Source organism: Cimex lectularius, unplaced genomic scaffold (genome assembly GCF_000648675.2).
Source record: "Cimex lectularius strain Harlan isolate CLEC.00 unplaced genomic scaffold, Clec_2.1 scaffold15, whole genome shotgun sequence".
Lineage (NCBI taxonomy): Eukaryota > Metazoa > Arthropoda > Insecta > Hemiptera > Cimicidae > Cimex > Cimex lectularius.
In genome coordinates, this window is record NW_019392667.1 from 2,792,398 (window position 1) to 2,817,890 (window position 25,493).

A 25,493-nucleotide genomic window follows, 5' to 3' on the forward strand; every position below is an offset into this window, starting at 1 on the left:
TCATTGTTTATTTGAAGCAAGGTCGTGAAATCTTTAAAATCAGAAAATATGGAATAACTCCGAAACTGTAGACATTAGGACCATAGTTAATTAGGACTTTTTGGTTCCATTTTGAACTTAGAATATACTGGCAAAGTTTGTAACACGAGTAGCCGAACACCCTGTATATTTAAATAAATTTCAATAAAACGGCTACTCATTTACAGCAATTTTTTTAAACAAATTGCACGGTAAACAACCATTTTTATTTTCCACTGGCGTCCATCGGAGAATACTGTTGAAAAACCTCCCAGAAAAAAAAAGATCGTAAGTACTTACAAACAGGCATTCAGTGCTCAATTAACTTGTGGAAACCATTCTCCCAAGAAAATAGCAACGGATGTAACACCCGAAGGCTCTTATCGTACGGAAATCTTAATACGATTTAAAACTATTTCCTAGAGTTGACTGAACGTAGGTGGATCAATCAGGCCAAAGTCTTTTCTCGAAAGGAAAACTAATAAAAAGGTCACAACAAAAACAACTGCGCGTTTTGATACGTTTGGAAGGGGGTTTGTGATAATTTGAATTATTGGTTATCACCACAAATGATACACGAAATAAAACTGATGCCTCGAACCAAATTCGGCGGTTTTTGCGGTTTCCTGAACGGTCTTCAGAAAAGAACCGGGCCATCTTCTGCTCCAGGTCCCACCTGATTCTTTCACCTGGCACCGACCCACTTGCCATCTCATGAATATACATTTTACATTAACGTTTTATTTTTCTCCCGTGATGCCGGTCCCGTTGACCGTCAGCATGGAGAAAAATACTATTTCTGGTCTCGGTCACGTGCATATTTCAAGGATTATGGTTATGTATTTTAATTTTTATAAATGTGCCAACGTATGAGGGGGATCCTGGATGAACATAAAACTGTTTACTTCATCAATTTATCTATTTAATTTTTTTACACGAATGAAGTTATTGAATTTGCAAAAAGGAGGGAAAATTAGAAAGGTTGTAGATTGAGATGGGAAGTTGGTGTCCGAGAGGATCGAAGTCACGATAGCTCAAGTGGTAAGAGCAGCGGCGTATTGAGCCGAAGGTCGTGGGTTCGAATCCCGCTCGTGACACTAACTTTTTCATTTCAACGAATACATCACATAAAGATGAATTAATTTTGAAAGGAGTTTGATCAAAATGACCGATTGTTATGCAGACGGTCCGTTGACAGATGGGCCATATTCGCTGAAATATCTTCTGCTTAGCTCCAGAGTACTTTGGCGTGTTAAAGCCCGAAATACCAAGGACAGACCTTCAGGAATTATCCATTCTGATCAATTTGGTGTAATATCACGATTTCAGATTGTTCGTATGTGCCTATTTCAGAACTGCCATAGCTGTTTTTCGCTTTAACAAATTTTTCCTAATAATGTGAAGAAGAAAAAACAAAATAACGTTTTTCTAAAGTCACAAATTAAAATTTTGTCATAGAAAAAACAACATTTTGACAAGGAAACATCGATATTAGATAATCCAGTAAATCAAAAGGTCTGTTTGTACTAATAAGTCCCAATATATTCTAACAAAACCGCATCAGTATTATAACCGAATTCAATTGACTTTATACTACTTTAAGTCCTAGAAGCCCATATCTTACAGCGAGGAAAACCGAACCCCAAGATGTTTACAAAATTTTATTGTTCACGGTAGGCACATAATCAATAAACCGATCAATTACTTTTAACTTACATTCCATAGTGAATGTACGTCGGCTCGTTCAACTAAACTAACAAGCCATATAGGAAGATACTTGATTTTTTTGACCAAATTATTTTTCCAGAGGTCAAAAAGACTAGCCTTAGTATTATAGTTCGATGACGGATTCTCTACATGATGTCCTATCCATACCTACAGTGACGAAGGGAAGGAACAAGTTGTTTAAAAATCGTAATGCTTATTTCACGTTTCAGCGTAGATATAATCTTTTTATGTAAGGTTTTGGTTGAAATGAAAAAGTCTGTGTCACGAGCGGGATTCGAACCCACGACTTCGGATAAATGCGCCGCTGCTTTAACAACTTGAGCTATCGTGACAAGTGGTTCGAGCAACGGCGTATTGAGCCGAAGGTCATGGGTTCCAATCCCGCTCGTGACACTAACTTTTTCATTTCAACCAAAACCTTACATAAAAAGATTGATTGACTGAAAGAAATAATTTGGTCAATAGATCACTAAATATAATGGACGAACTATATAATAGGTAATTATATAATTTGCAAATTTATACATTTATTTTGGGCTACATCACTCATTTGTGCACATGGATGTATTTTCTGCCGAATTACGAATAAATGGGTCACCTGTTTAAACTGAAGTAATTGGTTAATAAGCAGATTTTGGCACTTGCTTTCTGGCAGATTTTAGTCGCATTGGCTTAGAAAATAATAGCAAGGATAAAGCTAAAATCCAGAACAACTGGTCTCAGTATAGAGATTTACGATGGGGGGATATAACGATATCGAAATCGACCCTACCGACTGATACTAAAGTTATTAAAGGTAAAGTACAACTACCTCCTATCATTTTCCATATCGCATGTCACTAGTTAAATATGACAAAAACTAACGAAAATTAAAGTAGTTGTGGTGTCAAAAATTGGATTTTTCCATCCTGCGAAGAAAGGTCGGAAGTACCGCGCCTGTAATACAATGCGCACTCCCTTTTCCCTTGGGGCGACTTGGTTGTTCCACCTCAATCGTCCAGCCCGATTAGGCAATAATGAGGGCACAGTTGAATACACCGAACAAAACGAAAAAACAAAACAAAAAGGGATGAAGAAGGAAAAAGATAAGATCTCTCATACAGTTCTTATTCCGGCTAACCCTAATCATTCTGATCATTCAATCGTTGAATCATTGAACGAGTCGAAATTTGAAAATGTAGAAATAGGCAGTAAAGGAAGTGATCACAACCTAAGTTAATAATGTTCGCCTAACTTATGAGTTATGTCATATAGTCGTGCAGTTCCATTTCTATTTTTTTCCTGCTCTACCTCATCTTTTTCGGATCGCAGAAGACAGCGACAAGCGGAAAGTAAGATAGGCAGAAATCTCAATGTCAGATCGATTGGCAATTATTTTCCGACAGGCAGACAAATCATCAGAGTATGAAAGCAACTGGAAATGCCATAAAAGACCGAGGATGTGGTATCACACCGATAACTCTAATCTAATATTAAGGGAAGGATGAATAATCTATTGATTTTTTCCCTGCGTGGTGTGGTTATCATTTGAAAGGTGACTAATGTCAGTAAAAGTTGTCATAACTTACGATAATACTGGAAAAACTGATTTCGTCCTTACCTGAAACAGAAAAGATATCATTACGTCAATTTTTTTTAAGTTTTGGACTTATAATATGATAAGTAATGAATAATAAACTTTTCAAATCTACAAATTTAACTTGTGGACTAGTAGCCTGGTTTAGATAAACAGAACGGTTTCCTGAACCCCCAGGGACAGAGTTACACCAGATGTACAATAAAACTAACGATAAGAACCCTACCGCGCGGCTCGGCCATTGTAAAAAAAATTGTTTTACTTATATCCTCTTTTATTCCAGTCAGCCGCAAAGGACAAGCGAAGCTTTTGAGAACTGGATCCACTTCGGTCATCCCGGACAAAAGCCGGATCGGTCGGGTGCACAATGGGAAGACGGTGGGTCTCCCAAGGACGTCACAGTAATCAGCCCTACAAAAATTTGTTGTGCAACCCAATCACGCGATATTTATTTCTATTTGTCTTTGGCCCGGTCATTTTAACAGGGCGAGAAAATGTGGTAGAATGACAAGAATTTCATTTTTCAACGATCTTCATAATAAGAAACCTACACAGATGTGTTGGTAGCACCGTACGTTTTTCCCATTTTTCACACGTAGGAAGAAACATTTGAATTTTTGAATGTTGATATTATTTTTAAACTTACAAGGTCACACAAGGCGAAAATTGTTTCAAACAGATAATTATATGTAATTATAACATATTAAACAGATATTTTTTTCTCAGGGTTCTTCCAATTATCAGTTTAAATTTTTTTGAGGAGCAAACATATATTTTTATTAATTAATCTTTATGTAAGGTATTAGGTGAGATAAAAAAGTCAGCGTCACGAGCGGGATTCGAACCCCCGAACTTCGTCTAAATAAGCCGCTGTTCTACCACTTGAGCTAGTTTGTGCAATCGGACCACGAAATCTAATGAATTTAAATGAAGTATATCTTCACTAAAGCTCTCCGTGGCCATTTCATTTTGTCGCCTTGACTTGAATTGAATTTGAAAAATGGCAAAAAGGAGGAAAAATTCGAAAGGTGGGGTTGAGATGGGAAGTTAGTGTCCGAGTGGATCGAAACCACGATACTCAATTGGTAGAGCAGTAGAAGTCGTGGGTTCGAATCCCGCTCGTGACGCTGACATTTTTATCTCAACCAATTCCTTACACAAACATTAATTAATTGGTCAATCGGACCTAGAAATCTAATGAATTATTTTTATCTTAAATAATAATGTTTTATTTTGATATAGATATATTAGTTTGGTCGTTAAGATAATTCTGATGCGCCTATCAATACTTCCGTCTATCCGAAACGGTTAAGAATTTTAAATTAATTACTAAAAGAGTGGGTTCTACCCCACCATGAGGATTATCGAGTACTCTGGGGTAGATTTTCAATTTTGTATCAGGTTTTGTGTTTAATGCTAATTAAATTGAATGGATGTCATTTATTAGAGTGAAAGGAAGGGATTGCTCAACCTTAGAGGAATATCGAGCACTCTGGGTTGAGTGTATGACGGCTAGAGAGTGAAAGTAATTTATTAGCGAGAATGGAGTAGGTTCAATCAGAGGAATCTCGAGTACTCTGGTGGAGTCACTATGACCAGACTTTTATGTATCGATCATACCGACGAATTTTCAAGTCTGCTATTTATTCGTTCGCCTAAATTAATACTTTTTCTTTTTGAAATAAACTTACGAATTGTCAATTTGTTTAATTATGAGCCACTTTCGACCATCTGAATGCTCTTTTTTAATTAAGGACGATAACAATGTTTATCTTTACTGGTCTGCTTGGTATGTCTTATCGGTTTACTTCTACAATTAGAATGTTTTTACAAGATTTAATTAATAATAAATACTAAATGACTTCTATTATTAAAAAGATTAGTTTAAATAGACTGTATATGCAATACCAATTAACAACTTAAATTAAATTAAGTAATTAACAACCGGAGGGGAAGGGTTGAAGCCAGGAAATTGGCAAACGAAAGCATCTCTCTTCCTTTTGCAAACGGTCTGCACTCTTCGTTTTTGTGTTTTGACTAATTACTTGTCCTAGTTCGTTTTAGATATTCGAATTATGTGGCTCTCCCGTACTAAACACCCAGTTAAAAAAGGATGCTAATATCGGCGTAGGAAGATAATTGCTCGATAATTAAAAGCATGCAAAACACTTGGCGGTCTTAGCATAATTGGTTGCCCATTCGATTCGAGGGGTTATGCAACGCCAGATGCTAACGTGCAAGAGAGCGCCTTGAAAAAATTCCCGACCTTTAATAAAGCCTGTTAAGTCGAGCGAAACAGTACGACAGACAATTCTTCACGGTGGAAATCCGTACAAAAGGAAAAGTTGTTAGCCCATTCATAAAAATTTGCAACAGCCGAGACACAATAGGCGAACAATTCTGGGTTACTTGCTGTCTTAAGGATTTCTCGATGTACGTGACAATTTAATTTTTTTAAGGTACGAATGAGTAAGATGAATTAATAGACAATTTGTGACGTTTGGAAGCAAACGATTCGATTTTTTACACACTTCTTGTCCAATTACACCAAGGGATGGATTAATATGTGAGAGATCAATAGGGCAAATTTGCGAGTGACAGGGGAATGGCGAAAGGCCAAAATCGCGCCTAACAAGGACGAACGGTTGAATTTATTACGAATTTGTTCAGACAGAATTCGTTTTGTAATTGCAAATAGATTGGAAAAAAAATCGATTTTCCCAATGACCTACTGTCTCCAACTGACCCATTTACATGCAAGAACAATCATAGTAACTAAGACCTTGGTGGTCAAAGTGTGGCGCATTTTCTACATTTTCATTTCACGCCTTGCACCTAGTTTGAACCTTGACGGTGTTTTTTTTTGCGCCCATTTCCCTTCTTGTACATATTTTATATCTCATGATACAGCATGATGGAGCGTAATTACTTCTCGGGACAGTGGTCATGCAATCTCCGAGGTTTTGCATTCTTATTGCCAACACTAGGAAAAGGAACTATTTGTCAATGTTTAAAAGAAAATCTGACGCTCATCGTTGACACATCTTTTGAAAAACAAACGGAAATAAAATGTCACATCTTACTGATTGATGTAAAACCTTTTTAAACAAATCCCCCCCCCCAAAAAAAAACAACTGAAAATACATTTTCTTGGTCGAATTGGGCCTAACGTTTGAAATATATCTATGTAATCGTCTATATTTCTTTCTTTATTTTTTTTCTTTGACATGGAAAAGGTTTTCATTCAAAAAATGGTGCCTATATTTTTTTAAATTCCAGGTCACATTTTAGATTCAGTTTTCCTTCGAATCGAGCCGAGTATAAGGTAACTTAAACCACGCTAACGAATGCATTTCTCACCTGTTAACACATTTCCTGCTAATGACTTACATTTCCAGTCAATACCTGCTATTCATATTCAAATTCTATTCGTAAGACTTAGAATATTCGACATACACTTAAATCAACCTGGGATTATGACGTGATGAGACCTATTTTCGCCTCAGGCCATCTCATTCTTAACAAGAAAATCATTAATAAAACCAGATGTGAAAAACATGTTAAGAAATTATAATTAAACACGCATTAGAAAATACAATGTTTCTACCGTGGAACATCCAGAACAATTTTTTCTATTATTGGCTCTTGAAAGGTGACAATGATGGTATGTAAGCACGAGATGGTCTTTTAAATTAAATCCAATGATAAAACGGGCGAGGGCAATACGTTGAGTGCTTCAATATTTCATATTCGTTTCCCAACCGACCTGGGACTTCGCGTGCTTGGACTAATATTTCCTAGAGGAGTTTTTGTATCTGGCTTTATCTCACCAAACCTGTCTTCACTAATCGCAAGCCCAAGGTTTGTCTAATGCTTATGAAAATTATGAAAACGAGCTAAATTAAAAAATACACACATAAATTAAATATCTATAGGCTATTTTGCACTGTCATTCTGATGACGGTCCGCTTATTCACGCTGGGTCCATTCCAAAAGGTTCACCGAGTTTCACATCTGTTGATAAAAAATAATGTATTTTTACCGAGAGGATGTTGGAGAAGTTGCATTAAACAGACAAGAGCGAATAAGAATTGAAGTGACAAAGAATATGAAAATAAATGAAACCGTTGGAGAAAGGATCACTAGGAACATTAAGCTACTCTGAACTCGTAAGACGCTTTTCTTCAGTTAGAAGGCCGGAGAAGGTAAGCGGCTGGCTGAATTGTGTAAGAAATGGATTTGAAAGAAGATAATTATGACTTGACGACAACCCTCAAACAGAAATAACCGGATAAGTAACAGTGACCTAAACTTGCTCTACCCACCCTGGGAGTCGTAGCCCACTATGTGTAGAACTACGGCGACGACGGGTGGTATAGTGTAATTTGAGGCTCGAAACGGCTCACCTCGGGTTCTCATCCATGGCCCTTTTTCTCAATCCAGGTTCCTTCATTCTATCCTGTGACCCCTCCCAACCCTTGGTTGAAGCCCGGGGGTATCCGGGTACAAAATAATGGTGCAGCCCAGAGGGCGTGGCAACCTCTCTGAAGCATAAGCTGTACTCGTGTCGGCCTAGAGTCGGCATGGGCGGCGGGTGCCTTAGCAGAGTCACACGAGGGCCAGTGCACCAGATCCTGTCTGCATAGATGGGCCAAATTCACTCCTGGTTACACTGGGAACAGATTCGTGGTGGTACGTGGTGACGCCCCTGGCGGGAACTTAGACAGAGGCTGTCTTCTATCTGTGACCTTCGTGAAGCTTGCGTATGGCCAGCGTTATTACCCCCGGCCTCACGAGAGAGGTTGCGACGTGTAAGCGTTGAGGACGCGATGATTACGATGAATAGTCCCTCGAATGCGTGAGTAAGCGAACGGAAACGTAGTGAATCGGTTTCTCTGACTCGAGTATGCTTTGCATTGTTGTGCGTATACCGGCATGGTACCCTTGGAGATGCGAAGGATCGGACCACCAAGGCTAAGCCTATGGCGTCCCTCGAATGCGCATGGCAGATGTAGGCTGAGCTCGACTGGAGGTTTTACCGTAGGCGGTGCTCATCTAGGGGGTGGTTAGCAATTCCACTAAAAACAAAACCGCGTCCGGGGCGGATCCGGTAGTTTCTACGCTATGGGAAGCTCCAATACTCTGGGAGATAGAGTCGCCTTCTCTATCTAGGGAGTACGCGGGAGAACAGGCTGATGTATTTCGGCCTGTTAGCCCCTCGCGTGCGGCGTACGACCCGACGCACAATGCGGGCCTGACCATTCGGAGTGGACAAGCGGAGAGCGAGGTCGTCTAGGCCCTTAGGGGCTGGGGCGCCTCTACGCCAATGCTGCGGCGGTAACACTATTCCGTCGTATGCGGAAGTGCGTCAGCTCTCATCTTGAGATTCAAAACGTCCGATAAGGCCGAAAAGGCCAGGTGCGGACTCTAAATATCCTCTTGTCTTGTTGACGATGAGTTCTCGGGAACGGAATTTCCTAAACTTGCTCTACCCTAAGGGACACCTTCCTTGTGGACCCAGGCAAAGCCCGACCATCGACCCTGGTGCCTGGGGTAACCAATGATGGAGGTAAATTGGGTCCCCCTTTACCTTCCTATAACCTTCCTTGCCATTTTCTTTTTCTCTCCCTTCCCTCCTCTGCTTTGGCAGCGGCTTCCTGGATTGCTGAACCCGCACCCCTCAGGCAACGGGTGCATCAGTTCTTATGAACTCCCGGGCGGACGATCAGTCCCACCTTAAAAATAATACCGAGTAGGAAGTAGAGTGCTCAAGCGACTCTAATAATTGAGGTTGGACTCGTCGTGGTCGTAGTTTGCAAACAAATTGTACCTTAGCCGGAGGGTACCGGCCAACCGGAGCAGGAGATAGAGTGCCTTCTCTATCTCTTCGGGGCTGGTGAAAGGCACGGCTCAAAGCTGTGCCAGAAACCACAAAACTGTCTTTTTCAAGGGACATGTATGGATGTGCCCTTTTCAGGACACTTCTGAACGTGGTTATCATTGCACCACCTCGCTAGCCAAGGAATGTGACAAGTCCATGCATGTAAAATCTTCCTAGTGTTCTCCTTGAGAATACTGGACGTCTGAGAAGTCCCCACGGGGATTCCAGACGTTCAAGATCCTCGTGGGTCTCAATATCAATGAGTAAAGATAAGTAAAGATCTGTCCTAAAATTGCTGATATTTCCCTGACAATATCTTAAGCAAGTTGGTCCCATGTCATAATAAACTAACAATTTATTAAATTTGATGAAAGAGAAAGAAAAATTGATTAAGCAGTTCTGAAGACATGCTAGTTAATCGACTAATTTCATCGGTAGACATTTTCTGCAGAATAGTGGCAATTTTCCATATTATCCTTGCGATATACAGTCAATATTAGTCAGAAGAGTCGAATATTTTAACGTGTGTGGTGATGAGTGACCGTTAATCGATTTCTAAATAAAACTTTTTATCGTTAACTAAAAGTCCATTATATTTAGTGGTCTATTGACCAGATTACTTCTTTCAATTAATCTTTTTACGTAAAGTTTTGATTGAAATGAAAAAGTCAGTGTCACGAGCGGGATTCGAACCCACGACCTTCGGCTCGCAAGAATACGCCCGCTGCTCTAACCACTTGAGCTATCGTGACTTCGATCCACTCGGACACCAACTCCTCATCTCAACCTACACTTTTAACGTCACTTTTTCCTTTCAACCTTACACAAAAAGATTATTTAATTTTAGTGACAATAGATCAATGTGAAATAAGTCAAATTGTTACATGATGAACAAACACCATTGAACCCATGAAATAATTATTGAATTCCATCCACAAAACTATTGAACCGTCATTGGGTCAATTATTGGGACCGTCTTCGCTCGCGGGTTTGTTGAACTACTCGAACTCGTTTCTGCATTGCGACATTTAAGTGATAAACTCCTCATCACCGTCTCGCAGACCAATACAAGCCGACAAAACTGTTGTACGATTCTACAATACGTTTTGTTATCAAGAAGATATTCAAAAAAGTCAACTGCTCGATATTATGGAAATGGTACATTATATTGCTGATCCTCTAGATCGAAGTATAGCAATAAAAATACAATTTTATTACTTTTGCATGGGAGTAGAAAACATTATCAATAAAATGACAAGGAAAGTAAAGGAGAGCGCTATATTTATTCCTTTCCAAATATGGAATAAAGGCTATAAAGAGAAAGAATTTTATCCGATTTCAACTTGCAATATAAAATAATTTACAATCATTTCAATTTTGCGAAGGGAAAGCCGTCAGAAAGAAGAAATTATAAGATTTTGGAGATGAAATCCTCCCAGCTGGCAGTTGAAACTCTACATAACCGGTCAAACATGAAGAATAGCGTCGGTTGTGTCTATTTCCGAAGTAGTTCTAGTCTAGACTAGTCATTGGCATCACGTGTGTTATCGCCTCTGGCCGATTTTGAAAGAGGCTGCGCACACGTTTGAACAGATAACCATCTCTGTTTCAAAAATTGGTCTAATACGCCTGAAGGGATAAATCCTACTCATAAATAAACTTAACATATATTTAAAAAAATTGTACGTTATATTAATTACAACATACGTATTTTAAAGTAAACCAAATTAAGCGAGATCAGAAATTCATGATTTTCATCCAAATTATTTAATTATAATAGTTGAAAGAAAATTCAGCAAAACACCGGAAAATCGTGATAGATTAACATTTAACTAACAATTAATTACCTAGCTTTGCTTTTAATAATGCACCTCTGACCTCGCGGAGGTACTCCTAAGCATCGAGTAAATAAGCGATCGGATTTCGTCTTGAGATACAGAACACAGGTGAACGCTATCTAACCCATCTCTTTATCATTGTCCCATAAATGTTCTATGGTTCAGGGGAACGTACTTTCCCTTGTGGTAATCCCTACATCCTCCAAATAATGGTGACAACTGGAGCTATACGCGGTCGAGCATTATCATGCATTAACACGATGCTGTCCCCAATAAATTGGAGCGAATGGGACCACAGTTTCAAGAAGGGCTTCCTCAATGTATAACGTCAGTACAGTACAAAATCCATTCTGTATGATACTCAGTTCATGGATGGACGTTGATGCCAAAATTATCTTTGAACATGATTCAGGTATGACGGATGAAGCAAAGCGTTCTCCACGGCTTTCCTGTCATCTTATTGCCACCAAACCAGCACTCATGTGTGAAGAGAACAGCACACCATTGTTCACCTGCTGATTTGCAATAGCCGCATTTCTACTCGATGCCTTTCCAGCAGTAGAGAACCTGATGCGGGGCATCTAGAGACTAAGCTTTTATCAAGAAGCCTTCCGATCAATGTTTTACAACTTACACTTTTACCACGGACCGTTTGGAGTTGACTACCTATCAAGGAAGCCGTTAAATTCCGTAGTCTGATAAAACAATAAAACACCCGTAGTAGATCGCGGTTTACCACTGCCTTCTCTTCGATCGAGACCTCCGGTGGCCCTAAACCTCTGTGGATATCTTCTCTACTTGCTTCTCGACAAGCTTTTAACAAAAAATTAATAATTAATTTTTTTTCAATTTTACTGTTTCGTGAAAGAAAACAAATAAAAAAACCAATTAACTCGACAAGTTGGGTCTGGAAAGGATGAAATTGAACGGATTATCTTTATTTTTAATCTAACTAGTGTAAAACGATTAATAACACTCTATAAAGGTAAACAAGGAACTATTAATGTAGGTGTACGTTTTAAGTCAACTATTAATCTTTACACCTAGTCATTGTGGAAAATAAACAAATCAATACACATGTCTATTTTTATGTCTTTGAGTGTATATTCGGGATAAGGAAGTATTTGGTGCTAAGTTAATAGGCGTTAGTGTTTTACTGATTGCGACTTTTATTTAAGTTCAAGGAGAATGGGGAAAGTAGAAATCGTTTTTGTTTTGTTTTAGATTTTTAAGATAATGAAATATAACTTTGGCAACATGATCACGATTCTACAATAATAGCGAGGACAGACGGACCAGTTTTTTATTTTATTTTATATCATTTTTATCGGCATTTTATTAGGATGTTTCATTAGAACGTTTTTACAGAATAAAAAGTGAAATTGAATTACACAAATTTCAAAGACCGGAAAATAAGACTGTTCGCCACCCCAGCGACTAAAACGTGCGTGAAATTGTTTCTGCGAACATAAACATAAATCATCTCGGGCTGAAAATACCATCCGTATCTTAACATCTGGCTCGGCGGGATCCCATGGCTTGGGATCTAAACATAGTTGAGTACAAATAAAATAGGAAAGTTTCAGCAAATTTCCAAACGGAGAACAAAAAGGGATTTAAATAGAAAACGGATTGTTTCAGTCGGGAGCATCACGAGTAAACGTCGTGACTGATGCTGTTCAAACTAACTATTCATTGCTGTGACTGGTCTAATTACATGCCGAGAGCTTCTGGTCTTGGAGGCCCACGCACTGCAAATTGATCTAAAGCGCTAATTAAAAATCGCTTTGGAAAAAGACAACTCAAGGTTATATTGTCAACTGTTTCATCACAGTTTTCTGTGTCAAAGAAACCTGTTCTTAGCAGTGAAGAGTTGATGCACGATGATGAAGCTTTTTGAAATAATTACAATTAAAAAACAAACAAAAAAACGCTGATACGAACTATTATTATTATAAGCCAATACAAAATAATGATAAAACTACGTATTATATTTTCCTATAATAAACCTGACATCCCACCCACATATATAGCAAGCAAATATGCAATCAAATTTTTATGGCATTTTTTTTCCACCATAGGAAAACCATCTAATAAAGCTTGAAAAACAGTCAACGGGTTATGCCTAGCATTAAAATGGGATGGTGCAAAAAAAATGCAGGTTTTGAAAGGGCAAAAAAAAACTATTTTTAATTTTTATAAAATAGAGAAAATTCATTCGAAATATGTTCCATCGTAATCTATACATCTTTGCCAACATAAACGCTTTTATTCTGCTGACATAAAAAAAATTTGACTCAAAAGTCATGGAAGGAGATTTTGGCTTCACCGCTTTCCTCCAAAAAAAATTTTACCCCTCAAGAAGTGATCAAAATGCCTAAAAAAACCGCAAGTCTGTAGGCGAGAGGACGGGTGAATATGGAAGGTGCGTTAAAGTTGCATATCCTAAGTACTTGAGTTTCCTCAAGGTTGGCTTGCAACATGTGGCCTGGAGTTGTGAAGTAGAATCGGCGCCTTACGGTTTACCAATGCTGGACAAAGACGTTGCAGTTCCTGTGCATTTGGTCAAATTCATGGCAATAACTCTCTGCTGTGATAGTTTCAAAAAATTATGGCAAACAACCAAACAGTCACCACAACCTTTTTTGACTGCAGATTTTGTTGCTGTACAGATCTAACAGAATCAATTTCTCATCGTACATGATGATTCGTCCATTTCTTTGGGCTTCAGTAAGTTAGTTCGGTACCCAATTGCCGAGCTTTTTTACTTTACCAATTTGCTCCAGATGGCGAACAACGGTTGAGTAGTAAACAGTAAACTCTTCCGCAGTTTTGCTTGTTGCCTTACGTTAATTTTCTTATATCAAGGCATTGAGTTGGTCGTCGTCCACAACAGAAAGCCTACCGAGAGACCTTCCCTTTCTTCGCGATCGAAATCTCCAAGACGAAATGTATTATGTAGAAATTATAAATGATGGGGTGAGTGTGGATTGTATTTATGTTACTCGCGGTTTGGGCCGCACTTCCCCCAAGTTTAAATTCGTACAAATAAATTTGACGAAAATCTAGTTCGGGCATATTTAATTTCGCAGGTCCTTACTCTTATTTTCGCTGTTCTGTAGAATTGAAATATATTATATTAGTAAAATTAACTGGGAATACCAGAATACTTCCTAACAATGTATAATCTTTTATTTATTTATCTCTCTAAGATATTGATATTACAAATTATGACCACTTTACTTTTTGATTGCATTTTTATATTTTCTTTTTTTATACATGATATATTATATATACTGTATTGTTAATTAATTTATTAATACAAATTGAAGCTGGTTTCGAGTTAACAGCAAATTTCAGAAAACAATGAATTTCTCCAAGTCATGCTCTAAAATATTCAACTGCGTAAAACCAGCAACGAATTGAAACACAGTGTTGATAAAACCCGGGAAAACATGATTAAAGCAAGGAAATTTTTTTTCGTACAATGTAATCTATGACCAATAAAATTAGTATAACTGCCTAACAAATTTATCCAAACATTTCAGTAAAAACTGGACAATTGGTCGTTGCAACGAAGATAGTGCAGAATACGATAAAATACACGAGTGTGCATGATAAATGACTTATGAGTACGATATCGCCGGGCAAACAGGGACAGTAATGAAGATCAACTAGCGAACACTCTAATGTGTTGGGGGAAGTTTAAACATCTTTACATTAACAACTGTGCCCTATTAGCCACATCTGGGTATTTACGAAACCATATCGATAGAATATTCTGTTATAAAACTGAATTGGCTGTCGAGTTTTTGAAAATTTTTGAAGGCAGCATCCATGATAACCCTGATCCAATTATTCTCGCTTTAGCTGGACAACAGATAGTATTGACGATTAACTAACAAACAGATCAAAATTTAATGTTTGTAAAGGAAGAATCATTTGTATTTTTTTTAAATACACCGTTCTGGGTATAAGCTACAAATTTCAATCTAAGGATAATTCGGAAAATAAACCGATATGCTTATACTAAATTAAATTGTACAATCAAGTTTTTGAAGATTTGTCACTAGTCTGACCATTACTGATAATCTTGGTCCGCCTATTCTCGTTTTAGCTGGACAAGAGAGAGTAATGAAGGTCATCTAATCAACAGAGCACAATGTAATATGTTCAGGAAGAAATATATTTACATTAAAACACATTCTTTTGGGTTTAAACTGCAGACTTGAACCTGTGGGTAATTGGGAAACCAAAAATGTCAGGTTTAAATAAAATTAAATTAGACAACCGAGTTTTTGAAGATTTGTCAACAGTCTGACCGTTCCTGATAATTTTGGTCCGCCTATTCTCGCTTTAGCTGGACAAGAGAGAATAATGAAAATCAACTAACCAAGGAGACAAAAATATTCTGGAAGAAACATCTTTATATTAAAAGATACAGCCTTTTGTGTATAAACTGCAGATCTGAACCTGTGGATAATTCGGAAAACGAAAATATCAGGTTTAAATTAATTTAAATTAGACAACCGAGTTTTTGAAGATTTGTCAACAGTCTGACCGTTCCTGATAATCTTGGTCCGCCTATTCTCGCTTTAGCTAGACAACAGACAGTAATGAAAATCAACTAACCAAGGAGACCAAAAGATTCTGGAAGAAACATCTTTACATTAAAACATACAGCCTTTTGGGTATAAACTGCAGATCTGAACCTGTGGATACTTCGGAAACCAAAAACGTCAGGTTTAAATTAAATTGGACAATCAAGTTTTTGAAGATTTGTCAACAGTCTGACCGTCCCTGATAATCCTGGTCCGCCTATTCTTTCTTTAGCTGGACAACAGACAGTAATAAAAATGAACTAACCAACAGGAGACAAATATACTCAGGAAGAAACATTTTTACATTAAAACATACAGCCTTTTGAGTATAAACTGCAGATTTGAGCCTGAGGGTAATTCGGAATCCAAAATCGTCGGGCATAAATTAAATTAAATTCTTCAATTGAGGTTTTGAACATTTGTAAAGTGTCTCTGATAATCCTGGCCCGCGTATTTTCGCTTTACCCCTTGGCCGGATAAGTTTCCGTATTTCGCTATCATCATTGCCAATCTGCCCAAGCATGTGACCAAACAGCCGGAATAAGTGGACCTAAATGACCAAGAGCGATAATTAAACTGCTGACCAAACAATCATGACGTTATGCTGACCTATATAATTTTTTATATTATTATATACCAACTTATCATAAAACCATATCCGTTTATTAAAGAGAGAAAATAGTATAGTTACGAATTTTAAATATCCCATGACTTTCACGTTCCATTTAAATTTATTATTAATGCAAACGAATCTATTTCTTGAAAGACGAAAGATTTTTTAATAGAAATTGATATTTTGGGATTATTAAAAATTATATACAACATAACACACAAAAGTAACTTTAAAAAGTAATAATGATCCTGTAGGTGCCACGCATCTACCTCCTTTCCTATTGCAATGTTTCAATTGGAAATTTTAAAAAACAATGCAAGCATGCGTTTATTAGTATCATGCAATAAGGTTAGACAAACATAAATAAAGTGAAAAACCAGCTCCAGGTTATGTACAAAAATCCACCAAAGCTGCCACCAGTCGCTCTTAACCAAATTTCATTTCAGTGTTTTATTTACCGAATCGGCCTGTCGTCTCCTCGACAAGTCTCCTCTCGCCCGGGGTTGAAAAAAACAGGCAAGGTCTTCCTTTCATCCATCCCATCTTCATGTCCTACGCAAACGTTAAAGAGGAATTGAAGAAGGATTATTCTTTTAATAATAGCTCCCTCACCTTCCAATTCGATTTTTTTTTTTTTTTTTGGTAAATCTGACCAAGAAAAATTTAGATCAGTGTATAGCTGAATGAATATTACATTTTTATTAGAAAAAAACACATATTAGGATAGTAAGAAGTTTAAATAGGGAAACATGGCGCTTGTGATAAGAGTCTTGTAATAATAAGAAATAAAATATAATGTAAAAATCAATGGGTTTTTTAATAAATGAGAAGCGTTTGAAATTTTGGTAATCACAGTGCAAACTCAACCATGCAGAACAGGGGAAAAAGTCAAATAATCCTTTTTCATGCAGACTGCTTTATTGTTGATGAAATCTTGTGTCAAAGCGGAACAACATTTGAACGGAACATAGCAATCCCATGATAGTACAGATCGGGATAAATCATTCAGTCATCAATCACTGAGAAACCGAAAACAACTCGCGAAAGCTCATCAATTTACTTAATTACCAAAGTGATGGGAAAATCCGGAGACTGATGATGGCCTGTTGACTCTGGATCACGTTAGTACAATAGATTTTCTTACTGTCCTGAATTTTTAATGGGTCCTCTTGTTGAATTTGTCCTTTAATCTGAATCTACAGAGTCGTCTAAGGGAAATAGTTTTACCAAAAAGACTACCATTTTGTTTAATACTTATTTATATCCTTTCATTCTGTCAGTCGCGTTCCGTCATTTCACTATCTTCTATGGGCGTGTGTGATTATTAACTCTTTTAATATTTAAACTTATAATTAATTGATTATTAATGGAATTTTATTGTTATTTTAATTGGCAGACATTAAAAGCGGGTAACGATCACAAAATAGCTAAAGATAGACTTTCATAGCATGCCACTGCACAAAATTAGAAAAAAAATCATAATCAAACACTAAGTTTGCAAAGTCAAAAAAAACACAACTGTAACCAAAATTGCCAGGGTGATTAACTACTTCGACGACAAAGTTTTTCAGGTGCTTCTGAACTTTAAATGCAACAAACAAGTTCGCTTGAACCATGGTCCGATTCTCAACCCTTTCGCAGATAATCGAACAGCTTACGGTTTTTTCCCACTATCTACGGTTTTCGTTTTGAATCTACTCATAGCTCTTGAAATATTCATTTTTTGGGGAAAAATTGAAAAGAACTTATAACACAACTATAACCTGGTAGAAAAGTACAAAAAAGGAAGATTCAATGTAATTTTTATGTTTTGGTTATTCACTATATTTAATGGCTCTTTATTTTTGATGTTTTCTTTTTGTGTGCTTTTTTATTAGCTTTTATGTTGGGTTTTTACAACTTGTAAACTGATGTCTTTTTTTTCGTTTTGTCTGTGTAGATATTTTGTCCAATATTTCAACTTTGGATATTCGCTAACTTTATTGTATCTTTTGTAATTTGCCAAACTCTACCGAGAATTGCAAACCAGGTTGCAAATTTAGTTTTTTTACAAATATAGCAGGTTTTGAAAGATTTAGAGTTCGTTTTTTTTTTATCAAAAATTTAATCGAGGGTTAGAAGGGTGGGTGCCTTTTTAAAGGAAATTTGTACGCTCTTTTCAAAGCCTTTTTTCTATTATATTTCTTTCAATTAATTAATCTTTATGTAAGGTATTGGTTGAAATGAAAAAGTTCGTGTTACGAGCGGGATTCGAACCTACGACCTTCTCTTATTTTTTTATATTTTCACAAAAGTGAACAGTTCAAGAGGTACGAGTGTATTTATGAAGAAAACCGTAGATAGGTGGGAAACATGTTCAACATGTGCGAAAGGGTTGAGAATCGGACCATGGTTCATACCAACTTTTTTGTTACATTTGAGGTACAGAAGCACGAACTTTGTCGGTACTAATAGCGAATCACCCTATATACAGAATCGACCGCGAGAATTTCGTTCCAGGCTTAACCTAGAAAACGTGTTAGCAGGTAGTTAGCTGAGTAATTAACACGTGGTTTATAATACCAAAATCCTCCCTCGGTTCAGCCCGATGAAAATAAAAACCATTGAGAAACCGATAATGAAGGGCCATGGGAATGTTTTGTGAGAATTAACATACGCATAATATTGTATTAGGAAACGGAAACCTTGGCGTCTCGCCCGTTGCGCAAATCGTTTAACAATATTCCTTGCGGTCAGTTGAGAAGAAGGAAATAGAGAAAGATAGAATAATGCTGGTCTCTGATGTTGACGAATATTGGTTGCGTTGAAAACCCATAAAGCTCTGATTAATTTAAAAAATAATAATAAATTCTAATAAATTTAAATAAGAAGGTCCAACAATCAGTGCATATATTGATTTCTAACTCAATATCGTTAAGTAGTCCCGCCAGATAATCTGCACGTCGCCACTTTCGCCCATTAGTTTTTCCAGCCCTTCGCGAAAAAGCCCCGTTAAAATCGACTTACGTCAAACCCCACCAGGTCAATTTCTTCGATACCGGAGAATGCCTTCCTCACCTAATGTACGATTTTCGGCAGGCGGTTTTCACTCATTGATTTCCCATTGACCAGACGGTGGCTAGCTTTGAGTGATTCTTATTTTGCCCTAGCCTGCTGGTGTTTTAAGCATGGTTAGTTAGTAGGTGGTTAAAAGTGATGGTGGGTATTGGTCTGCAAGTCGGTAATAATCAATTAAATGACACCTACCTAATATGTTAAGCAATGGGACTCTTGCTCGGTCCGACTAAAAAACTACCAAAACAACTGTGTTCCTCACTGAAGATGGGGCTAAGAAGAAATACGTTTGAATAACATCAAAATGTAGGTGTAACCAGTAAGTGACGCAGTACCGGTTCAACATGGTAGTTAGATTTCAAAAACTTCAAAAATTTGATGTGCAAAATTATTTTATTCCTATATGGGCTCTTATTACTTTTAGGAAGATTATGCGTTAATTAATGACGCTTACCATTTTTTATGGTACGATTCTAATTAATATTATAAAACATGGAACATGAAATACATAGACACATAAAAGTTTAAACAGGCAATAGTAAGTTAGAGGAATTCTAGGCATGCCAATTGATGCCACTAATCCAAAGTATAATTTTACTAAAAAGTACAAGGTATTATATCCAGAACGGGAAGAATGGGCCAAAGGAACACCGCTAAAGGCAAACTCCTACTGGTATACTGACAGCTCCTAAACTGACAAAGGTACGGGAGCTGGAGTCTTCGGGATGAACCCAAAGGCCGAATTGACGATAAACCTACGTAAATATGCTACAATTTTCTGAAGTCATAGCGATTGAACAACACGCCAGAGAAATAAAAAGTCTAGGAATACATTCCCGAAAGGTAGCCATTTTCTCTGACAGTCAGACAGTAGTAACGACCCCTAGCCTCTGCGAGATGAAGACAAAGAGTGTTTGGAACTGCATGGAAGGCCGTGACGGAAGTAAACGACACTAATGACTTGACCCTGGCAGGGGGTACTCGAGGCATAGAGGCAACGAAAAGGATGACATGTTGGCTAGAAAGGGGGCCAACATGGACTCTCTGTGTCCTGAACCCTACTGTGGCTTAGCATCCTGCCACAAAAGAGGATACATCTAAAAATGGATCCTTAATGAGGCAAGCGAAGAGATTCATAGAATGACAATCCGCAATACTTACAAAAGAATTACTGGAAGGGAACCGCAACCGAACTAGGATTGGACTCCTGACAGAGCACTGCCACCTAAGTAGGTACATGCACCGGATAGTAGTACAGACAGAAGAAACACTGTGCAGACGCCAGGAAGACGAGGAGACCACAGAACACATATTCTATGTTTCTGTGAAGGTCTATGTAGGTGCAGGTTCTTGAAACTAGAAGAAGAAAAACTTCAAGCAGGATCCTACACTAAGAAGCTTCTGGCAAAGCTATGGAGGCTGATTATATAAACCGAAGATGGCCAGTAACACGGGAGCACAACAGATCTATCCAGGTCGAGGTGCAGTAGGCCTTGTGACCGCCTGCCTCCTACATCCCATCCCCTAAGTTAAAGGAAAGGCAAAGAAGTTTTATTAGCCTTGCCTGTCCTTGTAAAATAAAGTCTTGAACCTATCGCTAGGAATAACATATCAATATATTATGTGTATTTATTATTTCCTGTGTAAATAAACAGTACAGTCAGTAGTTTGACTGATTCACAGAATTCTAGAAAAAACATGAATACGAATGGTATTTTTATTATTTTGAAGAAATATTCCTGATAAATGACTAAACTATTTAACTGTTTTTATTGCTGAATGATAAATTATTCAATGTTTGTTGGTTCTCGTCCAACTTTCTCTTTTATTGAGACTCACTAAAAAGTTCGGTCTTTTCCTCCTTTTTGTCATATTCAGTATATTGCAAGGATTTTGCCTGTTAAGGTAGAATTTTGTCTCAACTTAAATCTTAAGTAACCGCGTATAAGCAGACCTTGAAGCACTTTAGAGAACTTCAATCCCATTGTAAGGCCGCAGTCGAGTAGGACTTTCCACTTTCAAGAGTTCCAGCCTTTCATGCCGCGTATCGTCATTACCACTCCTTGAATTATTTTGCCATTTGACCGAAAAAGGTTATTATATGCAAAATAGGGATTGCATTTTTCCAGTTAGGAGGCACGGCAGATTTGCCGCAATCCTTAACAATGTGCCGAGGATATTGCCGGCCCGGAGGCGTCGTTGTGCAAAAATTGTGCAAGGGGCAACGCGATTTGCTCAATGTTGGTTTTTTTGAATTTCATTCCTCTGCAAGAATTCCAAACGTGCGCGCCTCGATATGGGATAACGGAGACTTTTCGGTTCAACGGAAATATCAGACCTCGAAAAAACTGGATTCTGATACGAGGGAGGGATCTTTTTTTTTATCGGCTTGACAGTTTTCGCTTCCTTTTCCCCCAATTTATACGGCCGAAAAGGAGTGCCAGGATCCTTGGTTCGATGTTTGTTGGAAGAGCACGGTAAGCCCCCAAGGCTAAGCCCGACTTCCTGGCCGATATAACTCCGATTAAACAGCCTTACCCTTTCAGGGTCTCTTAAAACCGGCATAATAGGATTTACAGAGAAACACAGACCGAAAAATAAACGAATAGGTACAGGTTACATCAGGGCGTTTTACAGTTAGTGCAAGAATGATTAAAAAAAAGTAAATAAATTAATTTAAAAAGATTAAACAGGATTTTCAACAAAACCTTTAAAACATATCACGTCTTCAAGGAACTAAACTTAATTGATTTAGAAAAAACTGAATAAAAATGCAACAGCATAATATATATTCATTTAAGTAGTTAATGTGAAAAAATACTAAATTATTTCAAAGCTAAAAAATTAATAAACATAAAAATTATTGACATCAAAGTTAAATTTTCCTTTTTACTTCCTGGTTTTTATATGTGTGGGAGTTTTTATTAGCATTTTTGATTTGTTTCGAAGGTGTAAATATGTATACACATGCCTGTACATATACATATGTACAGGCTTTTTTTTCTTTTTTTTACAGAAGTTAGAAGAAAAACACCTCTTCCAATTAAAAAGCCCAAAGTTATGCTGGAAAATTACGTATATCATATTATAAATGCGAACTTAAAACAGGGATTTTTCAATTTTTCGATATTTTACTAATTTAAAAATAATTGGTAACCAAGAAATATTAATAAAACGTGAAATATATTTTCTATTAAAACGTCTGCGCAGAACATCCTCAGAAGTTGATGCTGTTTAATGTACCAGCATTTCTGATTTTTTTAAATTTATTAATAAAGGAACTGAGGTTTTATTATATAAATAAAAAATAAAGATAAATTAATACCTAAAAATAAATCAGATCATCAAAATAATCATGACGTGATCAACCTCGTTTTTTGACAGGTTTTGACACTATCGACATGACTGTCAAAAATTGCAGAACTTAGAAACAAAAGATTACCTAAGGCTAAATTTTTGCGGGAAATGACAATGAGGAAAATCAGAATATCAAACATAGACTGGATAATTCATTTTAAAATATTTTTTTGATACCAACTGAGATAACATAATTAAAAGCATATAACTATAGAATATCTTTAATAAATTTAAATATCTGTATAAAGATTTCTAGGATGATATAAAAAAATGAAATGTTTAAAAACAAATTAAACCCAGGACACTTTAATACAAAGATTGATAAAATGCAATTAAATTTCAAACATAACAGCTATAATTTTACAATTATAATCGGTGAGGAAAACTTTTGGGCTTTCACTTTCTATATCAAAACGGATTGTTTGATTTCATCTTCACTTTCATCACTGCTTTTAGTTTTGATGAATTCCTTCTACCAACCAAGAAGTAATGGATTTTCGATTTACGAGATGATGCCGCCTGATGGATTGGATAACCATTGTTTGGAGCTGAATGTTTCGTTGACCCAGATAACCGAGAGGGTGAAACCAGATTTTCCAAGTCGAACAGCGAAGGAGGACAACACGGGGTACAGGAAAGTCATGCTTCATTACCTACACTGGTTATCCGAAGCTGTCAACCCTACCCGGTAAATTCTTGTCGAATTTTTACGTTGAGCCTAAGTCGGTTCTTTAAATATATTTTATCCCCTGGGTCATTTGTCAACTAGTCGCCATTCGTTTCCGTCCAGAAAATCAAGAGTACGAATTCTTCTGGTTTGGCAAGAAAAAAATATTTTATCATACTGATACGGGGTATAGGTTTCCTGTCTTGAATCCCTTACCCGAGGTCATCCTATAAGCTGGGCTATATGTTATCTCTTCGATTTAATCCGAAAAGGAAGTAAATTTTTCATCTAAACCATCAAAAAACCGATAGCCATAACCCCACATACCCCAATACAAGAAATCTCATAATTTACAAGCTAAGGAAAAAGAATGATAAATGTGAAAACATTAACAAATTGAAAATACAAAGAAAGAATGATACTTTTTGTCATTTCAATTACCGTTTATCATGGAAGATATCATGGATGATCAATTTTATCCTAATCTACCGTAAAACTGTCAGTATGTACCTACATATATTTTTCAATAAACTCCTAAAAAAATTGCTATCTAAATCCAGCTGGGGATGTCGTTCTCGTTTTCGTGTAAATCAGTAAAACTGATCTATTTCCAATTATGGCTCATCATTTTACAAAATTTAAGAGTGGTCGATTTTGTCATCTCGACGGTCCGTGAGGCTAGGTTAATATTTCCAAACCATCCCAAGGTCAATTTGACAGTCAATTAATCCATGTCACGTCAATATGCAAGTATCGGTTACTTTTATTTTAAATCACCTAGACACGTGATTAACTTTGTCATCACAATTTGTCCGCGATGATTGGTTACTAACTTATCATTTCAACATGTAAGTAACGGCTACTTTCTCTTAAAAAACCTACAACGAGGTCAATTTTGTTTCCCAGTCAATATAAATGCGTGAGGACAGGTTACTTTTTACCATAACCTTGAAGTGGTCAGTTCTATCATATCAATAAATGCAATCGGAAAATATATATTTGAAATAAAAACGAGTCAACTGCTCACCTTAATCAACCAAAAAAAAAAAAAAATAAAATAAGTTTGGGAAAATTTTTCAATTGACACCTCAATAATATGTGAAATATTTAAAAAAAAAAATAATGTATAATAAATACATTTTCAATTTCGCTGAGAAATTTCTAAAAAATATTACAACCGACCAATTAGGACAGGTTACTTTGTTGAACAATTGATCAATTTTTCCTCTGAATAAGATATATAAAAACCTTACATGGTCAATTTTTCTACATCGAATCAAGAAAAATGTGTTACATTTCTTCACCAAATATACCGACATATGGTCAATTTTGACATATCAATAAAACTTGTTTAAATAAGTATCGGTTACGTTATAAACCTTGGGTCAATTTTTCTCACCGGATCGAGGAAAACGGGCCATTTGTTCACCTAATACCCACACATAAGGTCAATTTTACCATATCAATAATACATGTGTAATCTAATTATCGGTAACTTTTTAAAACTTGGGTCAATTTTTTCGGTTACTATCTCCCACAAATCCTTAAATTGGTCAATTTTACCATAACAATAATACATGTGTAATTTAATTATCGGTAACTTTAAAACTCGGGTCAATTTTTCCGGTTACGATCTCCCACAATTTTACCGTCAATTGGTCAATTTTACCGTTTCGATATAAGAGTGATCAATTTTACCTTCTCAATATAATATATTCTGGTAGCCTAGGTTACTTTTTCCCTATACAATTCTAATCCTATTAGGTTACTTAATCCAACAAAGGGTTTCATCGTGGGTCATCACACCTTTTTCGATATCGATATTTTTGCACATATCACGGCAAGTGATCAATTGACGTTCTGTTGCTGTATTCTCCTAAATCAGGGTCAATTTCACAAAATATCTTTTTAGGTCGTCGTGGAAGAAAGCGACAATAAAAATTGTGGTCGTATAAAAATCGTGTAACATACCAAGCTAATTGATAACATCATCGATCAGCTATTTGATGCCAAGATGTTTGAAAATGGGCGTAAGACTAGAGAAAACTTAAACGATAGTCGGTTGAGATGAGTTGGTGTCTCGAGGGCCTAAGTCAGGATAGCTCAAGTAGCAGAAAAGCCAGGATACTGATCCGGAGGTCGTGCGTTCGAGTCCCGCTC

The 25,493-nt window shown here is 36.9% G+C and overlaps 1 protein-coding gene across 9 annotated transcripts in view; it reads right to left on the reverse strand.

Moving 5' to 3' along the window:
- LOC106673756 (serine/threonine-protein kinase tricorner) overlaps nt 1-25,493 on the reverse strand; it is a 212,852-nt gene that overhangs the window by 121,577 nt on the left and 65,782 nt on the right. For 2 of the 9 annotated variants that reach the window (XM_014405972.2, XM_014405973.2), the window contains one exon: nt 16,714-16,807. The exons of 4 other annotated variants lie outside the window; for them this stretch is intronic. In XM_014405972.2, coding sequence (XP_014261458.1) covers nt 16,714-16,807 — 94 coding nt within the window. Of the gene's footprint in view, nt 1-318; nt 409-16,713; nt 16,808-25,493 lie in introns of those variants that run through there. 3 more of the 9 variants (XM_024225176.1, XM_014405974.2, XM_014405975.2) reach the window with 2 other exon arrangements.